Below are 23,940 nucleotides of genomic sequence, written 5' to 3'. Positions count from 1 at the left end.
TTTAAGTTAAAGCATAGGTGACTGACAATATTATATTAGTTTCAGGTGTATAATACAGTGATTTGATATTTTTATAGATTATGTATTCTAATAAAGTTCTTATAAAACATTGAGTATATTCCCTCAATGTGTGATGTGATGTGCATTACATCCTTGTAACTCATATATTATTTTTTTAAAAAGGGTGTTTTTATATGTTTTTCTTAATATATTTTATTTATTAAACATCTTTATTGGAGTATAATTGCTTTACAATGGTGTGTTAGTTTCTGCTTTATAACAAAGTGAATCAGTTATACATACACATATGTCCCCATATCTCTTCCCTCTTGCGTCTCCCTCCCTCCCACCCTCCCTATCCCACCCGTCTAGGTGGTCACAAAGCACCAACCTGATCTCCCTGTGTTATGAGGCTGCTTCCCACTAGCTATCTATTTTACGTTTGGTAGTGTACATAGGTCCATGCCACTCTCTCACTTTGTCCCAGCTTACCCTTCCCCCTCCCTGTACCCTCAAGTCCATTCTCTACAAGGTCTGTGTCTTTATTCCCGTCTTGCCCGTAGGTTCTTCATGACCATTTTTTCTTTTTGGATTCCATATGTAAGTGTTACCATATGGTATTTGTTCTCCTCTTTCTGACTTACTTCACTCTGTATGACAGACTCTAGATCCATCCACCTCACTACAAATAACTCAACTTCGTTTCTTTTTATCGCTGAGTAATATTCCATTGAAAACATGTGCCACATCTACTTTATCCATTCATCTGTTGATGGACACTTAGGTTGCTTCCATCTCCTGGCTATTATAAACAGAGCTTCAATGAACATTTTGGTACATGACTCTCTTTCATGTGTTTCTTGGCAATCTGTATATCTTCTTTGGAGAAATCTCTATTTAGGTCTTCTGCACATTTTTGGATTGGGTAGTTTGTTTTTTTGATATTGAGCTGCATGAGCTGCTTGTAAATTTTGGAGAATAATCCTTTGTCAGTTGCTTCATTTGCAAATATTTTCTCGCACTCGGAGGGCTGTCTTCTCGTCTTGTTTATGGTTTCCTTTGCTGTGCAAAAGCTTTGAAGTTTCATTAGGTCCCATTTGTTTATTATTGGTTTTATTTCCCTCTCTCTAGAAGGTGGGTCAAAAAGGATCTTGCTGTGATTTATGTCACAGAGTGTTCTGCCTATGTTTTCCTCTAAGAGTTTTATAGAGTCTGGCCTTACACTTAGGTCTTTAATCCATTTTGAGTTTATTTTTGTGTATGGTGTTAGGGAGTGTTCTAATTTCATACTTTTACATGTAGCTGTCCAGTTTTCCTAGCAACAGTTACTGAAGAGGCTGTCTTTTCTCCACTGTATGTTCTTGCATCCTTTATCAAAGATAAGTGACCATATGTGCGTGGGTATATCTCTGGGCTTTCTATCCTGTTCCATTGATCTATATTTCTGTTCTTGTGCCAGTACCATACAGTCTTGATTACTGTAGCTTTGTAGTATAGTCTGAAGTCAGGGAGCCTGATTCCTTCACCTCTGTTTTTCTTTCTCAAGATTGCTTCAGCTATTCGGGGTCTTTCGTGTTTCCATACAAATTGTGAAATTTTTTATTCTAGTTCTGTGAAAAATGCCAGTGGTAGTTTGATAGGGATTGCATTGAATTTGTAGATTGCTTTGGGTAGTATAGTCATTTTCACAATGTTGATTCTTCCAATCCAAGAACATGGTATACCTCTCCATCTATTTGTATTATCTTTAATTTCTTTCATCAGTGTCTTATAGCTTTCTGCATACAGGTCTTTTGTCTCCTTAGGTAGGTTTATTCCTAGATATTTTATTCTCTTTGTTGCAATGGTAAATGGGAGCGTTTTCTTAATTTCACTTTCAGATTTTTCATCATTAGTGTATAGGAATGCAAGAGATTTCTGTGCATTAATTTTGTATCCTGCTACTTTACCAAATTCACTGATTAGCTCTAGTAGTTTTCTGGTAGCATCTTTAGGATTCTCTATGTATAGTATCATGTCATCTGTAAACAGTGACAGCTTTACTTCTTCTTTTCTGATTTGGATTCCTTTTATTTCTCTTTCTTCTCTGATTGCTGTGGTGCAAACTTCCAAAACTATGTTGAATAATAGTGGTGAGAGTGGACAACCTTGTCTTGTTCCTGATCTTAGTGGAAATGGTTTCAGTTTTTCACCATTGAGGACGATGTTGGCTGTGGGTTTGTCATATATGGCCTTTATTATGTTGAGGAAAGGTCCCTCTATGCTTATTTTATGGAGGGTTTTTACCATAAGTGGGTGATGAATTTTGTCGAAAGCTTTCTCTGCATCTATTGAGATGATCACTGGCTTTTCTCCTTCAATTTGTAAATATGTTGTATCACATTGCTTGATCTGCGTATATTGAAGAATCCTTGCATTCCTGGGATAAAGCCCACTTGATCATGATGTATGATCCTTTTCATGTGCTGTTGGATTCTGTCTGCTAGTATTTTGTTAATGAATTTTGCATCTATGATCATCAGTGATATTGGCCTGTAGTTTTCTTTCTTTGTGACACCTTTGTCTGGTTTTGGTATCAGGGTGATGGTGGCCTCATAGAATGGGTTTCAGAGTGTTCCTCCCTCTGCTATATTTTGGAAGAGTTTGAGAAGGATAGGTGTTAGCTCTTCTCTAAATGTTTGATAGAATTCGCCTGTGAAGCCATCTAGTCCTGGGCTTTTGTTTGTTGGAAGATTTTTTTTTTTTTTCTGTACGCGGGCCTCTCACTGTTGTGGCCTCTCCTGTTGCGGAGCACAGGTTCCAGACGTGCAGGCTCAGTGGCCATGGCTCACAGGCCCAGCCACTCTGTAGCATGTGGGATCTTCACAGACCGGGGCACGAACCCGTGTCCCCTGCATCAGCAGGCGGACTCTCAACCACTGCGCCACCAGGGAAGCCCTGTTGGATGATTTTTAATCACAGTCTCAGTTTCAGTGCTTGTGATTGATCTGTTCATATTTTCTATTTCTTCCTGGTTCCGTCTCAGAGGGTTGTGCATTTCTAAGAATTTGTCCATTTCTTCCAGGTTGTCCATTTTATTGGCATATAGTTGCTTGTAGTAATCTCTCATGATCCTTTGTATTTCTGCAGTGTCAGTTGTTACTTCTCCATTTTCATTTCTAATTCTATTGGGTTGAGTGTTCTCCCTTTTATTCTTGATGAGTCTGGCTAATGGTTTATCAATTTTGTTTATCTTCTCAAAGAAGCAGCTTTTAGTTTTATTGATCTTTGCTACCGTTTCCTTAATGTCTTTTTCATTTATTTCTGATCTGATTTTTATGATATTTTTCCTTCTGCTAACTTTGGGGTTTTTTGTTCTTCTTTCTCTAATTGCTTTAGGTGTAAGGTTAGGTTGTTTATTTGAGATGTTTCTTGTTTCTTAAGGTAGAATTGTATTGCTATAAACTTCCCTCTTAGAACTGCTTTTGCTGCATCCCATAGGTTTTGGGTCGTCGTGTTTTCATTATCATTTGGTTCTAGGTATTTTTTGATTTCTTCTTTGATTTCTTCAGTGACCTCTTGGTTATTAAGTAGTGTATTGTTTAGCCTCCATGTGTTTGTATTTTTACAGATTTCTTCCTGTAATTGATATCTAGTCTCATAGCGTTGTGGTCGGAAAACATACTTGATACAATATCAATTTTCTCAAATTTATCAAGGCTTGATTTGTGACCCAAGATATGATCTACCCTGGAGAATGTTCCATGAGCAGTTGAGAAGAATGTGTATTCTGTTATTTTTGGATGGAATGTCCTATAAATATCAATTAAGTCCATCTTGTTTAATGTATCATTTAAAGCTTGTGTTTCCTTATTTATTTTCATTTCAGATGATCTGTCCATTGGTGAAAGTGGGGTGTTAAAGTCCCCTAATATGATTGTGCTACTGTCGCTTTCCCCTTTTACGGCTGTTAGTATTTGTCTTATGTATTCAGGTGCTCCTATGTTGGGTGCATAAATATTTACAATTGTTATATCTTCTTCTTGGATCGATCCCTTGATCATTATGTAGTGTCCTTCTTTGTCTCTTGTAATAGTCTTTATTTTAAAGTCTATTTTAAAGTCTATTTTGTCTGATATGAGAATTGCTACTCCAGCTTTCTTTTGACTTCCATTTGCATGGAATATCTTTTTCCATCCCCTCACTTTCAGTCTGTATGTGTCCGTGGGTCTGAGGTGGGTCTGTTGCAGACAGCATATATACGGGTTTTGCTTTTGTATCCATTCTGCCAGTCCATGTCTTTTGGTCGGAGCATTTATTCCATTTACATTTAAGGTAAGTATCAATATGTATGTTCCTATTACCATTTTCTTAACTGTTTTGGGTTTGTTATTGTAGGTCTTTTCCTTCTCTTGTGTTTCTTGCCTAGAGAAGTTCCTTTGGCATTTGTTGTAAAGCTGGTTTGGTGGTGCTGAATCCTCTTAGCTTTTGCTTGTCTGTAAAGGTTTTAATTTCTCCGTCAAATCTGAATGAGATCCTTGCTGGGTAGAGTAATCTTGGTTGTAGGTTTTTCTCCTTCATCACTTTAAATATGTCCTGCCAATCCCTTCTGGCTTGCAGAGCTTCTGCTGAAAGATCAGCTGTTAACCTTATGGGGATTCCCTTGTATGTTATTTGTTGTTTTTCCCTTGCTGCTTTTAATATTTTTTTCTTTGTATTTAATTTTTGATAGTTTGATTATTATAATATGTATCTTGGCGTGTTTCTCCTTGGATTTATCCTGTATGGGACTCTCTGTGCTTCCTGGCCTTGATTAACTATTTCCTTTCCCATATTAGGGACCTTTTCAACTATAATATCTTCAAATATTTTCTCAGTTCCTTTCTTTTTCTCTTCTTCTTCTGGGACCCTTATAATTCGAATGTTGGTGCGTTTAATGTTGTCCCAGAGGTCTCTGAGACTGCCCTCAATTCTTTTCATTCTTTTTTCTTTATTCTCCTCTGCAGTAGTTATTTCCACTATTTTATCCAGGTCACATCCGTTCTTCTGCCTCGGTTATTCTGGTATTGATTCCTTCTAGAGAATTTTTTATTTCATTTATTGTGTTGTTCATCATTGTTTGTTTGCTCTTTAGTTCTTCTAGGTCCTTGTTAAACATTTCTTGTATTTTTCTCCATTCTATTTCCAAGATTTTGGATCATCGTTACTATCATTACTCTGAATTCTTTTTCAGGTAGACTGCCTATTTCCTCTTCATTTGTTAGGTCTGGTGGGTTTTTGACTTGCTCCTTCATTTGCTGTGCGTTTCTCTGTCTTCTCATTTTGCTTAACTTACTGTGTTTGGGGTCTCCTTTTCTTAGGCTGCATGTTCATAGTTCCCATTGTTTTTGGTGTCTGTCCCCAGTGGCTAAGGTTGGTTCAGTGGGTTGTGTAGGCTTCCTGGTGGAGGGGACTAGTGCCTGTGTTCTGGCGGATGAGGCTGGATCTTGTCTTTCTGGTGGGCAGGTCCATGTCTGGTGGTGTGTTTTGGCGTGTCTGTGGCCTTATTATGATGTTAGGCAGCCTCTCTGCTAATGGATGGGGTTGTGTTCCTGTCTTGCTAGTTGTTTGGCATAGGGTGTCCAGCACTGGAGCTTGCTGGTCTTTGAGTGGAGCTCTGGGAGAGTTTTGCCATTTAATATTACGTGGAGCTGGAAGGTCTCTTGTGGACCAGTGTCCTGAACTTGGCTTTCCCACCTCAGAGGCACAGCCCTGACACCTGGCTCGAGCACCAAGAGCCTGTCAGCCACATGGCTCAGAGTAAAAGGGAGAAAAGAAAGAAAGAAAGAAAGAAGATAAAATAAAATAAAATAAAGTAAAATAAAAAATATTTATTAAAAAAATTTTAAGTAATAAAAAAATTAAAAAAAGAAAGGAGAGCAACCAAAGCAAAAAACTAATGCACCAATGATAACAAGTGCTAAAAACTATACTTAAAAAAAAAAAAAGAGGACAGACAGAACCCTAGGACAAATGGTAAAAGCAAAGCTATACAAAGTCACATAGAGAAGCATACACATACACACTCACAAAAAGAGAAAAAGGAAAATATTATATACATTGTTGCTCCCAATGTCCAGCTCCTCAATTTGGGATGATTCATTGTCTATTCAGGTATTCCACAGATGCAAGGTACATCAAGTTGATTGTGGAGATTTAATCCGCTGCTCCTGAGGCTGCTGGGAGAGATTTCCCTTTCTCTTCTTTGTTTGCATAGCTCCTGGGGTTCAGCTTTGGATTTGGCCCTGCCTCTTCATTTAGGTCCCCTGAGCGCTTTTGTTCTTCGCTCAGACAGGACAGGGTTAAAGAAGCAGCTGATTCGGGGGCTCTGGCTCACTCAGGCCGGGGGGAGGGAGGGGTACAGAGTGTGGGGCGAGCCTGCAACAGCAGAGGCCAGCGTGACATTGCACCAGCCTGAGGCACGCCGTGTGTTTCCCGGGGTATATATATATTTTAAATTTATTTTATTTATTTTTGGCTTCATTGGGTCTTCTTTGCTGCACGCGGGCTTTCTGTAGTTGAGGCGAGCGGGGCCTTTCTCTTTGTTGCCATGCTTGGGCTTCTTATTGTGGTGGCTTCTCTTGTTGCAGAACATGGGCTTTAGGTGCGCGGGCTTCAGTAGTTGTGGCACATGGGGTTAGTAGTTTTGGCTTGCAGGCTTTAGAGCGCAGGCTAAGTAGTTGTGGTGCACAGGCTTAGGTGCTCCGTGGCATGTGGGATCTTCCTGGACCAGGGCTCAAACCCCTGTCCCCTGCATTGGCAGGGAATTCTTAACCACTGTGCCACCAGGGAAGCCCCTTATTTATTTTATAGCTAGTACTTTGTATCTCTTAATCCACTTCACGTATCTTGCTCCTACCCCTACTTCTCTCCCCTGTGGTAACCACTAGTTTGTTCTTTGTATCTTTGAGTCTGTTTCTATTTTGTTATATTCGTCCATTTGTTTTATTTTTTAGATTCCGCAATATAAGTGAAAATGTACAGTATTTGTCTTTCTCTGTCTGACTTATTTCACTATCTTGGCTGCAATGAACACTGTGGTGCATGTATCTTTTTGAATTAGTGCTTTGGTTTTATTCAAATAAATAACAAGCAGTGGAACTGCTGGATCATATGGTACTTCTATTTTCAATTTTTTGAGGAGCCTCTATATTGTTATCCATAGTGGCTACACCAATTTACATTCCCACCCACAGTGCATAAGGCTTCCCCTTTCTCCACATCCCCGCCAATACTTCTTATTTGTTGTCTTTTTGATAACTGCCATTCTGACAGGTGTGTGGTGATATCTTGTGGTTTTGATTTGCATTATTTGCATTTCCTTGATGACTAGTGATGTTGAGTACCTTACCTTTTCATGTGCGGGTTGGCCATCTGTATCTCTTCTTTGGGAAATGCCTATTCAGGACCTCTGCTCATTTTTTAATCAGTTTTTTGGGGGGAGATATTGAGTTGTATGAGTTCTTTATATGGTTTAAATATTAACCCCTTATCAGACATATCATTTGCAAATATCTTCTCCCACTCAGTGGGTTGCTTTTTCCTTTTGTTGATGGTTCCCTCCACTGTGTACATTATCCTTCTTAATGGCTGCATAGTAGCTCGTATTCCATTGTACAGAGATAACATAATTTATTCATTCAGTCCCCTATAGACTGATGTTTAGGATGCTTCACATTTTACAATACTACAAACAACATTCTTGTATAAAATTTTATACACTTTTCAGTCATCCCTCAGGATACCTTCTCACACCAAAACTACTACATCAAAAGGTTCCCATATACAGTTGTCCCTCAATATCTGGGGAGGTTTTGTTCCAGGATCCCTGCAGACACCAAAATCTCAGATGCTCAAGTCTCTTACAGTCGGTCTTCCATATCCAAGGGTTTCACATCCGTGAATTCAACCAACAGCAGATCATGGTTGGTTGAATCCATGGACGCAAAACCCATGGATATGGAGGGCCAACTTTATTTGGAAAACTGATTTCTAAAGAGTCAACATCAACTTACATCTGTACCTACAGTGAATGAGAAGACCTGTTTTCCCACAAATTTGCCAATACAAAAAAAAAGTCCTTACCTGTATTGTGTTTAAAAGCTACTACCCCCACCCTATCTTCAGTTTGCCTCTAACCTTGTCTAGGATTTTTTTTTTTTTTTTGTCTAGGATTTTTTAATGAAAAAGTAAAAATTTCTTATGCTGTCAAATTTGTCAATCTTTTAATTATAGTATCTGGCCTAGCTGTCATGCCACTCACTCTTTGTCTTGCTTGTTCTTTTTTATCCTTCAGGTCTCAGCCTAAATGTAACCTCCAGAGCAGCTTCCCTAAACATCTCATTTAAAGAAAGCTGTCCCTGTATTCGTAGAATCTTTGCTTTTTCCCTCAGAGCTCTATTTACAATCTGTAATGGTCCATTTTTGGTATTTGCTACATGTCTGTATTCCCCACTACAGTATAAGTTCTATTAACACTGGAATAATATGGCAACTGTAGCTACTGAGTCAGGCAAGTTATATGTGATCTTTGAGGAAATTCTTCTGATTCAAGGATTGCAATATTGTTTTTATGACAGTCAAGAGTGCAACCACATGCTGTATTTGAAGAATTTTTGATGGTTTCAAAATCTATCACTAGAGTTCAGGACTTCTGCTCATTTTTTAATGAGAAGTGTTGTGATGCCAGAGCACTCCAAAAGTTAAGAACTTGTAAACTTAGTTTCTTTCAGGTATTTAGGCACAAGCTTCAGCAACAGTGACAGTCAATTCTTTGACAGTATCCGTTCATAAGGACACAGACTGAAGTTTAGGGTAGGATGTTTTGCCACTTGCTAGACAAAAGAGTTCACTTCAAAGATATGAGGGTTGGACCCTTTCATTCTGGAAAGAAAAAACTCTACGATACTTAGGTTAGATGGATATTTTTTAATGATAATTCTTAAGAATGTTTCTTTCCTTTTCGACTAAAATATCTTTTCATTGTGGCAGGAATTAGTAAAGTTCCTATCTAGGAGTTTTTCAAGAATACCTGTATAAAAAAAAAAAAAAAGAATACCTGTATATTAGGATTCAAAAGTCTAATACAAATTTAAGTTGAACAAAAGTTGGGTTCTATTTCCATAGTATAGGTTAATAGTATTTACATTCTATGATTATCATTTACTTTTGTTTCTTAAATTGAGAGGCAACTGTGATATTTTGTTGATTACATAATATATTAACTTTCACTGAATATATCACTGTACTTACTACATGCATTTTCCAATATGCAAATGAATTTTGTTAACAAGTACTACTCTAGTGGGATAATATGCCATGACTTTTTATAATTATTCCATTTAAATTACTATGCAATGTAAATTTCTTGGCAAAAATATCCATCTGGTGATAAAAATTTGGAAATAATTCAATAGAAAATCTTGTTAGTGAGGTTATTTTCAACAAACACATATGAAAGGAAATGTTTTTATGATAAACTGTCATGTAATTTGGTGACCACAGATAATGCAATTAGTCTGATTTTGTGGGGGAGACAATTACTGAACCCTTATGCTTATTAGTCCTCAGTAAATTATACCTTTTCCCTGTCTTAAGAAGAGAGACTGTCAAAACAAATAATTATAGAACTAGAAATACTTTAAAAGACAGGACAAAAAACTTTATTTTCCTCTGTAACATTTCACCAACTGTGCAATTCAGAAAACATTTAAACCTTATTACTGCATAACAAGAACTTCATACTTTAAATATAAAAAGCAATTTTTAACGCAATAAAAGTAAGTACAAATAAAAGAAAAACATTTTTTAATAAAAGAGATTAAGTTAAGCAAATACCTAAATTTGTGGCATTTATTTTAAGTAAAAAGCACTTCTACTCTTCCATCAGGAATGGAACTTTCTTTTAGTACTAGTGTATTTTGGCTTTTAGTATAATCAAATTTCTAAGTTAATGATATGATTAGAGGCACAGGATTTGGGGCACACTTAGTGCAAAATGCATTGATTTGTAATACTATTTTATAATGTGTTGGTTATTTATTATCATTGTAGCCAGGCTTTAAGGCTATCTAAGATCAAAAGCAGAAGAACTGGCCCATAACGAATGAAACTAGTCACTTCTAAATTTTAAATATATAAACTCTCATAGCTAAATACAACTAGCAACAAGCTTTTTAAAAAATATTCAATTGATTTTTTTTGTTAGCTATTTAGATTCCTTACATTAGTTAAATTAAAATATTTTCAGCTTTATTGAGGTGTAACTGACAAATGTAAATTGTAACATATTTAAGGTGTATAACATGATTTGATATGCATATATATTGTGAGAAGATTCCCCCAAATGAGCTAATGAACACATCCACCACCTCAAATATTTAACTTTTTTCTTTTTGTGAGAACATTTAAGTTCTACTTTCTTAACATAGCTCCATTATACAAAATACAGTGAATAAACCATGTTACACATTAAATCCTCAGAGCTTATTCATCTTACAGTTGAAAGTTGGTATTTTTTTACCCACCTCTCCCTATCTCTCACATCCCTCAGGCCCTGGCAACCAATATTCTCTGTTTCTACGAGTTTGACTTTTCTTTTCTTTCCTTTCTTTTAAAAAAATATTTCACATATAAGTTGTACTATGCAGCATTTGTCTTTCTCTGTCTGGCTTATTTTACTTAGCATAATATCCTGAAGGTTCATATATTTTGTTGCAAATGACAGGATTTACTTCTTTCTCATGGCTGAATAATATTCCATTGTGCATATATACCATATTTTCTTGATCCACTCACCCACTGATGGACACTTAGGTTGTTCCCTAAGTGGCTATTGTGAATAATGATTCAATGAACATGTAAGTACAAATATCCCTTTGAGATAAGGTTTTCATTTCCCTTGGATAGATACCCACAAGTGGGACTGCTGGGTCGTATGATAGTTAATACCATATGGCAGCCACTCTACCATATGTCTTTTGACTGGAGAATTTAGTCTGTTTACATTTAAAGTAATTATTGATAATTATGAACTTACTGTTGCTATTTTGTTCATTGTTTTCAGGTTGTTTTGTAATTCCTTTGTTTCTCTCTTGCTATCCTCCTTTGTATTCTGATGATTTTTCTGTAGTGTTATGCTTTGATTCCTTTCCCTTGATCTTTCATATATCTATCATAGGTTTTGCTCTGTGGTGACCATAAAACATCTTATATTTTATGCTTACATAAAACATATTTATGACAGTCTGTTTTAAGCTGACAACTTCACACACATACAAAAGCTCCACATTTTTATATTCCCCCTCAACATTTTGTTTTTGATATCACAATTTACATTTTTACATTGGGTAACCATTAACAAATTATTGTAGTCATTGTTATTTTTAATATTTTTGTCTTTTAATCTGCACACTAGAGTTACAAGTGATTTACACACTACTATTACAACATTAGGGTATTCTGATTTTAACTATGTATTTACTTTTACCAGTGGTTTTATATTTTCATGTTTTCCTGTTACTAATTAATATCTTTTCATTTCAGCTTGAAGCCTTTAACATTTCTTTTAAGGCCCACAGAGTGGTGATAAACTCCTTCAGCTTTTGTTTGTCTGGAAAACCCATTATCTCTCCTTCAATTCTGAAGGACAACTTTGCTGGGTAGGGTTCTTGGCAATTTTTTTCTTACAGCACTTTGAATATATCATGACAATCCATTCTAGCCTGCAAGATTTCTCATAGTCTTATGGGGGTTCCCTTACATGTAACAAGTTGCTTTTCCCTTGTTGCTTTCAAGATCCTCTCCTTGTCTTTAACTTTTGACAATTTAATTATAATGTGTCTTGGTGTGGGTCTCTTTCGATTCCTTCTATTTGGAACTCTCAGGGCTTCCTGGATCTGGATTTGTTTCTTTCCCCAGGTTAGGGACTTTTCAGCCATTATTTCTTTAAATAAGCTTTCTGCGCCTTTCCCTTTTCTCCTTCTGGGATGCCTATAATGTGTATACTGGTCTTCATCATGGTGTCCCACAAGTCCCTTAAATTCGCTTCACTTTTTTTCATTCTATTTTCTTTTTGCTCCTCTGATTGAAAGAATTCCACTGCCCTGTATTCAAGTTCACTGATCTTTTCTTCCACTTGATCTGGTCTGCTGTTAAACACTTGTATTGAATTTTTCAGTTCAATTATTGTATTCTTCAGCTTTTTGATTTCTGTTTAGTACTTGTTTATATTTTCTGTCTCTTTGTTGAAATTCTCACTTTGTTCATGCACTGCTCTCCTGACTTCGGTGAGCATCTTCATGACTGTTATTTTGAACTCTCTATCAGGTAAATCACTTATCTGAATCTCATTAAGTTCTGTTCTTGGTTACTTAACCTTGTTCTTTTGGTTGGAAAATATTCCTCTGTTTCTTCATTTTCCTTGAATCTCTGTGTTGGTGTCTGCTTATTAGATAAAACAGCCACTTCTCCTCGTCTTGACACAGTGGTCTCATGTATAAGACGAACCTCATCAATCAGCACAGCCTGAGCTCCTGGTTGTCTCTAAAAGCTCTGTGATTGTCCAAGCCACCTTCTTTAATCTTACTGGCTCCCAATAGTTGAGAGTGTGTCAAGACCAATCAATGTCCCAAAAGGCAGAATTGTATTGAGCACCTAGATGGAGGATGACTGGAAGCTGAACCCTCAGTCAGCAGCTTCCAAAGTATATAGTTAAGCTTCTTCCAGGGAGAAACTGGGAGTTGGGTGTTTTTGCCTGTTTCCTCTGTGCTGGGCCCAGGTATATAGCTGTGGGAGGCAGGGTAGGGAGAGAAGGGTGCTCCTCTGCCCATTAAGAGCTGCTTCTTTGTTTGCTATAGGCCTGTGGGTCTCATAAATGCAAGCCCCAGTGTCTATTGAGCCAGGTGACCCAGTGACCTGTCCCTTTGGGTAGCTGATGCAAAAGCTGGGGCACCAGATGCATGTACAAGCTTTGTGCAGGGAGATACCAGCAACTTGGAGTGGTCTAGAGGGAGAAGGTGGGGAGGTGTCCGCTGGTTTCCCTGATGTCCAGGGAGGATTGCAGCCATCCCCTAGACAGTGTGCTAAATTAGAAGCCTGACTCACAGGCAGCAGCTTTCAAAGTATGCAGATGGGTCCCTTTCAGGGAAATGGGCATTTCTACCTGCTCTCTCTGCACAGCTGTGGTGAGTACTCCAGTCCATTAATGACTGCTTCTTTGCTGTAGTCTGTGGGTCTCATGGATACAAGCTCCACTGGCTTTAAGAGCTATGTGTTTGGGGAGCCCATTCCTTAGGTGGGAGTCTTAAAAGTTGGGGTGCTAAATGTGGTACTCACACCCTTTGCTCTTCAGGGAGTAAATCAAATTACATCTGATAAAAGTGGTCAGCAGCAATTTATTTTTCTAAAATTTAGATTATGAAGAATAGCACAATAATGAATAAGAGGAAAATTATAAGAAATTGTTTTGGTGAGATAACTGAGAAAAAGTATGGATAAAAAACAAAAAAAACCCCTAATCTCATTTTAACTCCCTTAACCTTTTTCACTCTGGATGTAAATCCAGTTTTAAAACCTAAATGGAGCTTGTCTTAGTGACTGATGATATGAATCAGAAGGTTAAATATGCAGGACACTTTAAAATATGCATCCAGGAGGTTATGATGAATCTCAGAAGAACCTGACCACACGTATATCTAAAAATAATGAATAATAGCACTTTATTTATATACAACTTAAAGAAAAAACTTTTACATTCTGCTTTAAAAGTCAGATAAAGGTCAAAATAGAAGAAAATATGTTCCAAAACTAAGGCCAAACTCAGACCTCAGCTTTGTACAGAAGTATATAAGAAGCAATCCTTTCAGACCGAGAAAGGTGGGATGCTTGAAATTTGAGATGCTACTTTTTAGTAAGACCCACCTAAACTCAGTGTTTTGAAAACCAAAAAGATTTACAACATAAACTAGCATAAAAATTTCTTTCACAATTAATAAATAAATACCTATAGATAGGGAGGCTCACTAGCTAATGGTTAAAAGTATAGACTCTGAGGAGCTCAAAACACTCAAATGATTCACTTTCATTTCTTACCACATTTTTCTAGAGAAGCATGGCAAATTTCATATTTTTTTTCAGTTTTTACAAAGCTAGAGGTCAATACCAAAGAAGGTACATAGAAAAAGCAACTATGTGTTATGCTATTGTGTTTCAAGTGCTTTTTAAAATTCCTTTATTATGACAGTGAAACGAAAACAGAATACAAAACAATAAACATACCAAAATTACAATTATTTGCCGATGTATATACATGGGTAAATTAACTTGTTAAAGTTAAGAATCGTGCAGCCAGCCATAGAATTTGGGGTAATTTATTATTTCTATTAAATATTATTGTTATATTAATTTTTTAATAAAACAAAGGAAAAAAAATCAAGTAAGGTCATAGTGTATAGGCCAAGCCAGAGAGTCACAAAAGTGCCCAAGAATTACACTAGCAGGTATAAATTTCTGGGCTTCAGGCACTCCTGAATGGGGACAAGCCTGCTTCTTCATCTGTTTAAAGGCAACCACAAATGAGTTAGGTATAAAAGAGGTCAATAGACTGGCATAAAACTCGGCCCAACGGGGACCTTTCATTGTGGACGGTGGTAAACCCATTCAACCACAACTTTTCCTTTGGGTAGGCAAAAATGCTAGTAGGTAAATAAAGAATGGTACGTTGATCAAGCTCAGGATATATCCTTTCTAATCCTGGAAACCAAAGATCTCAAAATGACTGTACCACCAAAGATATAATGCTCCTGTGTAAAATTGCAATAAGATCCAATTTCTGAAGGCAATATGTGAATGTTTTTTCCTTGCAACTGTAAAGAATCAGATTAATTCAGTTTCACAGAGGAAAAAAGATGATACTAAAAGCAGTTTACACATAATTTAACAGAGTTAAGATATCTAGGACAAGTTGTTGTGTACAACATATGTCTACAAAGAAATTATACTACCTATCAAGCACATACTAGATGCTTGATAAATAACTGAATGAACAATAAAGTTATATAAGCATTAAATCTTTAAAAAGGAGTTCCAAAACCGAAACCACACTGGTTATTTCTTACTCATATTGCCATGTAATTCCTTAAGTGCTTTTGGTATTTCAGAATTTCAAGTATTTCATTTTTCAGTTTATTCTGAATATCTTATTTTTCTATCAGGGATCCAACATGTTCTCTTAAAATATATGATTACGAGGCTTCATTGTATTCTTTTTAAATGAACTATTTCATGTGTATAAATAAATATAGCTAATAATATAATATACACTCATGTGCCCACCATCCAACTTAAGAAATAAAACACTACAAATATGACCAACTTAAGAAAGAAAACACTACAGGTATGACCACCATCCAACTTAAGAAATAAAACACTACAAATATGACCAACTTAAGAAATAAAACACTACAGGTATGACCACCATCCAACTTAAGAAAAAGAACACTACAGACATGACCAATAAAATGCTCTGTGAGCCCTCATCTACATTCTCCTTCCCCAGCGGTAATACCTACTTATTCATGCATGTTTTTATACTTTCACTACATCTTTATATATCAATAAACAAAACAGCAGTGATGTTTTGAAATTTTTTACATACTTATCTCCTAAGACTTTTAAAAACTATGCACCGCCTTGCATATTTAAGTTGACACTTAAATAATGGCAAAGGATGTATTTTCCAGTTTACTGCATATCAAATGCATGCTTTAAATATGTTTTTGTCAAAGCCTTGAAGCTGCAGTTTAGTTTATTCAATTTACGGAAAATATAACCATATAACTTAATTGGCAAAGCCAGTCCTCATTGTCAAATGCAATCACCCAAATTCAACCTACTCTCAGAAAAATTCTAACTTAATTTTAAAATTCAAATAAATGTGTTATTATGTGTCCCCATGACAACTTTCTCACTTGTGAATTTTAATTTTAAGATAGATAAATGGATAGCTAGCTAGCTAAGTAGACAGAGAAACTATAAGGCATGGAGCCTTACTATGAGTTTGTCACCTGGATGAAATAATGTGTTGCCCCTTTCAATAATTTTTATTGAAGCTTTCTCTGTTTTGTTCTCAAGGGACTCTCTCAGGAGAGACTCTCTGATAGTCTCTGTTTGCTGCCCTGATTTTTAAACCCCAAGGCAATGCACCATAGTAAGATTTAGTATGGACAAGAAGTAAGCTTTTCTTTTGAAAGACAGATGATTATGAAAAAAGTCAGAAAGGAGAACTGGCAGACCAGAAGGAGTTCTCAGGCAGATCTTTTTTTAGGAAGGACTACATATGGAAAGAGAGAATATGGAAATTAATTGCTTTAAAGCTATTCATACCTGTATATCCCACAGGAAGTCTTTGTGTGCCCAGGGTACAGGTATCCCAATTTGAAAACCACTGATCAACAGCTGGGGTTGGCAAACTAGGATCCAGCTGCCACTTGTTTTGCATACAAAGTTATGTAGGGCACAGCCACACTCACCGGTTTACATATTGTCCATAAGTGCTTTCACAGTAAAACGACGAAGTTAAATAGTTGCAACAGAGATTGTCTCACAATGGCCAAAATATTTACTATCAGGTACTCGAAAGAAAAACTTGGCTACCCCTCATCTACGGCACTGTGTATGTGTTTTTTCAAATTCTTTTCTTTAAATTAAAGTTATATATTCACATAGTTTGTAAGCACACATCATCGTAAAAGGCTTATTATGAAAATATTATTTCTCTCTCGCCAGAAGCAACTACTTTATATTCTTTTAGCTGATATGTATGGTACAGGCCAAACCAGAGAGCCACAAAAGTGTTTGACAGCTATCAAACAGACTTTGCCCCAACCCTTCCATAACATTTTTATAGTATCATTCTTTATTATTCAGTTTCAAGCACTGTATGTTAACTTCTCATTACTGAAAATGAGGATTTAACCCATCCCATATCCTCAATATAGTTGTAAATCAATATTCAATATTTATTATTATGAGTAAACACTAAAATTATTATTCCTTCTCCTACCCAAGGTTTACTTTTTTGGAGATAACAAATGAAGTCTGTTCATTTTCCACATACTTATCTATAATTCAACTTGATATGTTCAGTATATATGTGTTCATTTAATCCCTCTATTTTTCCGAATGTACCTCTTCCCTCAAATATGTCTGGAGAACAGTCTGTACTGTTTTCCCTTTGCCATGAATAAAACTCCAGGTTTCAACTGGGTAGCAAAGTTGCCTGGCTTTCAGACTTTCACAAAGGGACTTTTAACAATGTCCTTTTCTTTTGCTTCAGGAGATTTAACATTGATACAACGCTATTATTTAATATATAGTTCATGTTCAAATTTTTAAAAACACCCCAATACTGTCCTTTATAGCTAAAGTTTTCCCTCAATTCAGGATCACGTGTCATATTTGTTCATCAGGTTGATTAGTCTTTCTTTGTCGTTCATTACACTGATATGACTGGCCTGGCATTTCATGAAGTTTTCTGGTTACTTCCTCATGATTAGATTAAATTTGTGCATTTAAAAAACTACTACATGAATGATGTCTTACTTTCAGTGCATCATACAAAGAGGCAAACATGACATCAGGGCTGTTCTACTTGGCACGTCTAACTAGCTGGTTACGGTGGTATGGCCAGATTTGCCCACTATAAAGTTACTTTTTCTTCCCCTTTGTAATTAATAAGTAATCTTCAGGGAGATACCTTGAGACCATGTAAATACCCTGTTCCCCAACAAAATTTGATCCAATGGTTTTAATATCCACTAATGATTTTCCCCTGAATCGATTATCACAATGACAGCTGAAAAATGGTTATTTTCCAACTCTGTTATTTCTTCTACATTTATTGGTTAATGTCGAATTGCTTCTTAAATAGATTTTCAACCAGGTTACTGTTTTTAGCACCAGCCTCAACTCCACTTTCAGTTTCCTGGCACTGCCAATTACTGAGCATTCCGGGGTTCTGTGGTTTAAACCGGGTTTCTTCTAAGCTTTCTCTTCTGCTAGATTAGGGGTTGTACTCCTCAGTTTTGCTAAATTTGTTAACATTGCTCATCTGCTTTCCAGCTTCCAAAACATTGTTGCTGCGTTTGCCTCTTCAATTTTTCTTTGACCTTATGCTTTTAAAAGTAACCCCCTTTACTGCCATTTTCATTAGGCTCAAAAAGAGAAAGTAAACTTATGTGTTTAACTGACTAACTTCATTTGAAATTTCTTTTTCTTTCCCTGCCTTCAAATTTTATATAAATGGTATCATGTTGTACGAAATCTTCTGCAACTTGCTCTTTTTACTCAATATTATGTTTCTGAGATATGTGGATACATGCAGCTCTAGTTCATTCATTTTTAATGAATGATGTTTTAATGCAGCGTATGAACATGTTACAATTTTCTTATCCAATTCCACTATATTACCAAAAGTAAGATTGCGAGGTTTGGGGTAGGGGTCTATTTTTCCATAAGAACATACACTCCCCATTTAAGTCCGTAGGAAAATAGGATTATATATGCAAAATGTCAATTTTAAGACATTTCAATTCTGTAACTTATAAAATGAACTAATAATACTAGGCACAGAGAACTCACTCAATAAATGTCAGTCACTTAGAAACAATGAAATGGGCTTCAGAAATTCAGAAATAAGATTCTTTTCTGAAAGTTAAACTGCAAGATCAACACATTATAGGCCAGGGCAGAGATATGAAAAGAGTAAAATAAATGAAGGGCTGCAGGGCCAGCAACATTTGACCATAATATAACTAGTGTAATAGCAAAAGAAATAACAGGTCAATCAGAAAGGAGTAGCAGAGAAAAAAGGATAATCATAGAAACAAATGCTGGCAATCCATAAAAACACTGTTCATGGGGGCAAAAACTTTAATACACATGTGGCAATTTTTTTCTATTCCAAACCATAAGGCTATTCCTAGGATAAAGACAGACATTGGGAATTGTGGTCAATTCTATTTAAATATTTCCATTACTATGGATCAGACAATCCCTATTGTAAGATGGACACAACAGGTGATTTTAGGCTGGATGCAATTAAACATTTATTTTACTACTTAACTTCCCTTATCCTAATGCCGCACTCACCAGATATCCTACTGTTTTTTTCCTATGCCAACTTAATTTCTTACTATAAATTAATACACTGGAATTCTGGCAACGCTTTCAAACTCTCTTGTGTTTTAGTCACTGTGATATCTTTTAGAGCCAAATCACCTTGGATGTGGACAAAAAATGAGTCTTTGGAGCCTCCGGACCAGATCTGAGAACATGGTCAAGTAAACAAGGTGCTGTGCAGTATGGACCTACCTAGCTGCCCTAACCTCTCCTTCGACTACAGTATCACCATCCAACTCCATTCTCTACTGATTTCTAGAATTTCCTCTTCCTCTTTCATGGAGCATATGTATTAAAAATGAAGTGAGTGAGCTCTAATATTACGGATTTCTTCTACTGTCTGTAAACCTGTTGCTGACTCATGTATTTTGTCAATACTTGGCAATACATTTATTTACTTTTTCAAACAGAAAACTTTGTTTCCTACCGTCTTGTCAGGATGAAAGGAGAAGCAATATTTCAGAATACTTGCTGCATATGGCTTCTAACGGGACAGAGTCAAGACTAGGAAAAGTCTACTTCATTAATTTTGTGAAATGTTAATTCAACTTGTACTGAACTGATGAACAGGTGTTGAACTATATTGGCAACCTGCAGTAAAACCGAATTTTCATGAAAAAAGTACAAGCAGTGCTCAATTTCAAAATACGTTCAGTTTCTCAGGGTTATTTTATAGTTGGTCGCTGGAAATTCAAACTCTGTCATACAAACCATGTAATATGTTTACATGGCATTGAGATTTTCAAGTCTGTCAATAAAAGCCTATCTAACTAATAATGAATCAGGTTCTGTGTTAGGTGCGTCTGTTATATAAATGAATAAGACATAATCCCTGTGCCATATAGCCCATAATATAGTCAGCATAAAACAAGTAATTATAATACTGAACTCAAAGGGTTATATAAGTGCACAAGGCCGCGTAGCTATATCAAGAAAGAAGTGACTAACTATGAGTTAGGAAGTTGGGAAAAAAGTTAAGGAAAGTATCACAGAATTTTAAAGGGCCTTTTAAACAGAATTAAGCATGAGCAGAAGTGTCCTGCTGATGGGAGAGAAAGATATTCAGCTTGAGAAACAGCAAGGAGGGCCTTGGAAAGTAGGATGGGTATAACAAATATAAGGAGGAAAGCTAGAAAGTTGGGCAGGGCAGGAGGCTTAAATGGAATTTCAAGGAACTAGATCTTTTGGCCAGAGCTTCCCAAGAAGTGTGCCTAAAAATTGATTCCTTCAGCCTTCAAGGTGGCCAGGAGAGAAACTGTTGAGTTATAGGGTAGGCGTACGTTTGACTTTATAAGAAACTGTCAGTTTTTGAACATAGTTATATCATTTTCACACCAATCAGCACTGTATGGTTATATATGAATGTTTATGGTTGCTCTAGTTATGGTTATTGTCAATCTTCTAAATTTTAGCCATTTTCATAGATGTGTGGTGGTATCCCATTATGGTGACTAGTGATGTTAAGTATCTTTTCATATGCTTACTGGCCATTCTTGAATCTTATTAAAGCCAATTCAAGATTTTCACCCCATTTTTATTAGCTCTGTCTTTTATCATTGAGTTGAAGTGTTCTTTATATAGTCTGGATGCAAGTCCTTTGTCAGATACATGTACTGTGATTATTTTCTCCCAGTCTGTTGCTTTCCTAATGTTCTCTTTTGATGAGCATTAGTTTTTTGTTTGTTTGTTTTTATAATTAATTTTTATTGGAGTATAGTTGCTTTACAATGTCGTGTTGGTTTCTACTGTACAGCAAAGTGAATCAGATATATCTGCCCTCTTTGTTAGATTTCCTTCCCATTTAGGTCACCGCAGAGGACCGAGTTCCCTGAGCTATACAGTAGGTTCTCACTGGTTATCTATTTTATACATAGTATCAATAGTGTATGTATGTCAATCCCAATCTCCCAATTCATCCCACCTCCCCTTTCCCCCCATGATGTCCATATATTTGTTCTCTTAATTTTGATCAGGTTCAATTTACCAATGTTTTTCCTTTATGGATAGTGCTTTCTGTCTCCTGTATACCCCGAAGTTGTGAAGATATGCCACTATGCCTTTTTGTAGAAGCATTATAGTTTTAGCTTTTATGTTTAGTCTATGATCCATCTTTAATTAATATTTGTGTATGATGTGAGGTAGGGGTCAAGGTTCAGCTTTTTCCATATGGATATTAAGTTATTCTAGCACCACTTGTTATGAAGACTTTCCATTCCTAATTGTGTTCCTTTGGTGCTACTGCCAAAAACCAACTGGCTGTATACTATTTCTAAACTCTCTATCCTTTTCCACTTATTTGTTTATATATCCTTATGCCAGTACCACATTGTCTTTTTTTTTAATATTTTTTTTGATGTGGACCATTTTTAAAGTCTTTATTGAATTTGTTACAATATTGTTTCTGTTTTATTTTATTTTATTTTTTGGTTTTTTGGTCCTGAGGCATGTGGGATCTTAGCTCCCTGACCAGGGATCGAACCTGCACCCCCTGCATTGTAAGGCGAAGTCTTAAGCACTGGACTGCCAGAAGAGTCCCCACACTTTCTTAATTATTATAGTTTTAGAGTAAGTCTTAAAGCCAGGCAGCATAAGTTCTTTAATTGTCGTCTCCTTTTTCATGATTGCTTTCAGCTATTGTAGGTCATTTGCATTTCCATATATATTTTAGAATCAGCATGTTGATTTCTACCAAAACAAGTCTAATGGGATTTTAACTGGATTTTTATTTGATTGAGTCTATAGATAGTGGTTCACAAAGTAAGGGCTCTGGCCCAGCAGCATTACCACCACCAGGGAACTTGTTATGAATGCAAATATTCAGGCCTTACCTCAGACCTTGTGGATCAAAAACTCTGGGAATAAGGCCTTGCAATCTGTGTTTTAACAAGCCCTCCCTGTAACTGGTGCATGACAAAGCGTAAGAATTACTGCTGTGAGGGACTTCCCTGATGGTCCAGTGGTTAAGAGTCCACACTTCCACTGCAGGGGGCACGGGTTCGATCCCTGGTTGGGGAACTAAGATCCCACAGGCTGCGTGGCCAGAAAAAAAAAAAAGAATTACTGCTGTGAATCAGTTTGGGAGAACTAACATCTTAGCAATATTGAATATTCCAGTCCATGAAGAGGTATTTCTCCCCATTAATTTAGGTCTTCTTTAATTTCTCTCACCAGTGTTTTATAGTCTTAAGTCTACATGTCTTGGGACTTCCCTGGTGGTGCAGTGGTTAAGAATGGAAGATCCCACATGCCACGGAGCAGCTAGCCCGTGCGCCACAATTGCTCACGTGCCACAGCTACTGAAGCCCGCGTGCTTAGAGTCCATGCTCTGCAACAAGAGAAGCCACTGCAATGAGAAGCCCGCACGTCACAACAAATAGTAGCCCATGCTCGCCGCAACTAGAGAAAGCCCTCACACAGCAATGAAGATCCAACACAGACATACATACATACAAATAAATAAATATTTTTAAAAAGTCTACATGTCGCATATATTTGCTTAATTTGTATCAGGGTATTTTATGCTTTCTGATGCTATTGTAAATGGTATTCTAATTGCTACTGGCTAAGCTTCAGCCATAGTCTACAGGTGATATGGGCAGAAGTCTATTTGGGGGTGGGAGTTCACTAAGTGATTTGAAAAAAAGTAGAGAACTCAAATTACTGGTAGCATCTTGAAAACAAACTAGTTTCAACAGATATGCAAGAATAGGAGGTTGTTTCTAATGAATTGATATAGGTATTAAGCATGAGCAATTACAAAGATCACAAAAAGAAGGACAACCAGACATAATGTTCTCCTGTAGTCTTGCCAAACATTTTCTACATTCTTGACAAAAAGATCAAACATCAATATCTAGCTTCTGGATCCAGCTGCCAATGTGGAAGAAAGACAGAGGAGCAGGGGAACATGTTGAATTACACAGAGAGCATAAGATCAGCAAAATCTAGACTGTGGCAAACTCTTTAAGTCAAATGGGCTGGGTTTTTCAACAGACAAATTTGTAAGGAAATAAAAGTGATGGAGGAAGAACATATAAACTGAAAGAGATTTAAAACAAATATGAAGTTTTTACAAAATGGGCAAGTCTAAACTATAGTGTACATTTGGCTGAGAAGATTATTTAAACACGTGAGTAAACAATTACTATAAAAGTCAGGTTCAGGGTTGCTTTTGTGGGGAGAAAGGAGGTTGTATTGAGATCGGGCACATGAGTAGCTGGCAAAGTTCTGTTTCTTGACTTGGGTGGAATTTGCCTTATAATAACCTATTAAACAATACATTTAATTCTTGTGGTCTTCTGTATACATGACTTATTTTAACAGTAAATAGGTTTTTCCTCCCTCTTAACATGATATATGTAAAATCTGGGATTGAAGAGTTTATAAGTTTTAGTGATAGAATGATGTTTGGGGATGACACGAACTAAGGTGTGGCTACAGAAGTGGTTGTTTATTGAAGTAGGGATACTGGTGTGGATGAAGTCAAAGAAGTAAATGGCTAAGACTTAGGAAGACACTGACGGGGAAAAAACCGCAAGTCTGGTTCTAATCTCTGCCATCAGTGTGGGAGAGTGCCCTAGAGGTTAGCAAAGATAAAAATGATGAACAGGTCGAGAGAAATCTACTTGGATTGCAAAGGTACCACACTCTCCTGGGCTCACAAAATGGAATAATATTTTGGAAATGACTCAGGGAAGGTAGAAGCAATCGATCCCAATTCCTTTTCTATGGGTTGTAGGAAAA

At 36.6% G+C, this 23,940-nt stretch overlaps 1 protein-coding gene across 4 annotated transcripts in view; it reads right to left on the bottom strand.

The window, feature by feature from the left end:
- Positions 1 to 23,940, bottom strand: part of NDUFAF2 (NADH:ubiquinone oxidoreductase complex assembly factor 2) — a 342,196-nt gene that overhangs the window by 175,593 nt on the left and 142,663 nt on the right. The window contains exon 6 of one of the 4 annotated variants that reach the window (XM_073802143.1): positions 370 to 9,049. The exons of the other annotated variants lie outside the window; for them this stretch is intronic. Coding sequence (XP_073658244.1) covers positions 9,029 to 9,049 — 21 coding nt within the window. The 3' untranslated portion in view covers positions 370 to 9,028. Of the gene's footprint in view, positions 1 to 369; positions 9,050 to 23,940 lie in introns of those variants that run through there. 4 annotated transcript variants of the gene reach the window in all.

Source organism: Tursiops truncatus, chromosome 3, assembly GCF_011762595.2.
Source record: "Tursiops truncatus isolate mTurTru1 chromosome 3, mTurTru1.mat.Y, whole genome shotgun sequence".
Lineage (NCBI taxonomy): Eukaryota > Metazoa > Chordata > Mammalia > Artiodactyla > Delphinidae > Tursiops > Tursiops truncatus.
Note: the sequence above shows the minus strand (reverse complement) of the source record. Positions and strands in the feature narration are given on the sequence as shown.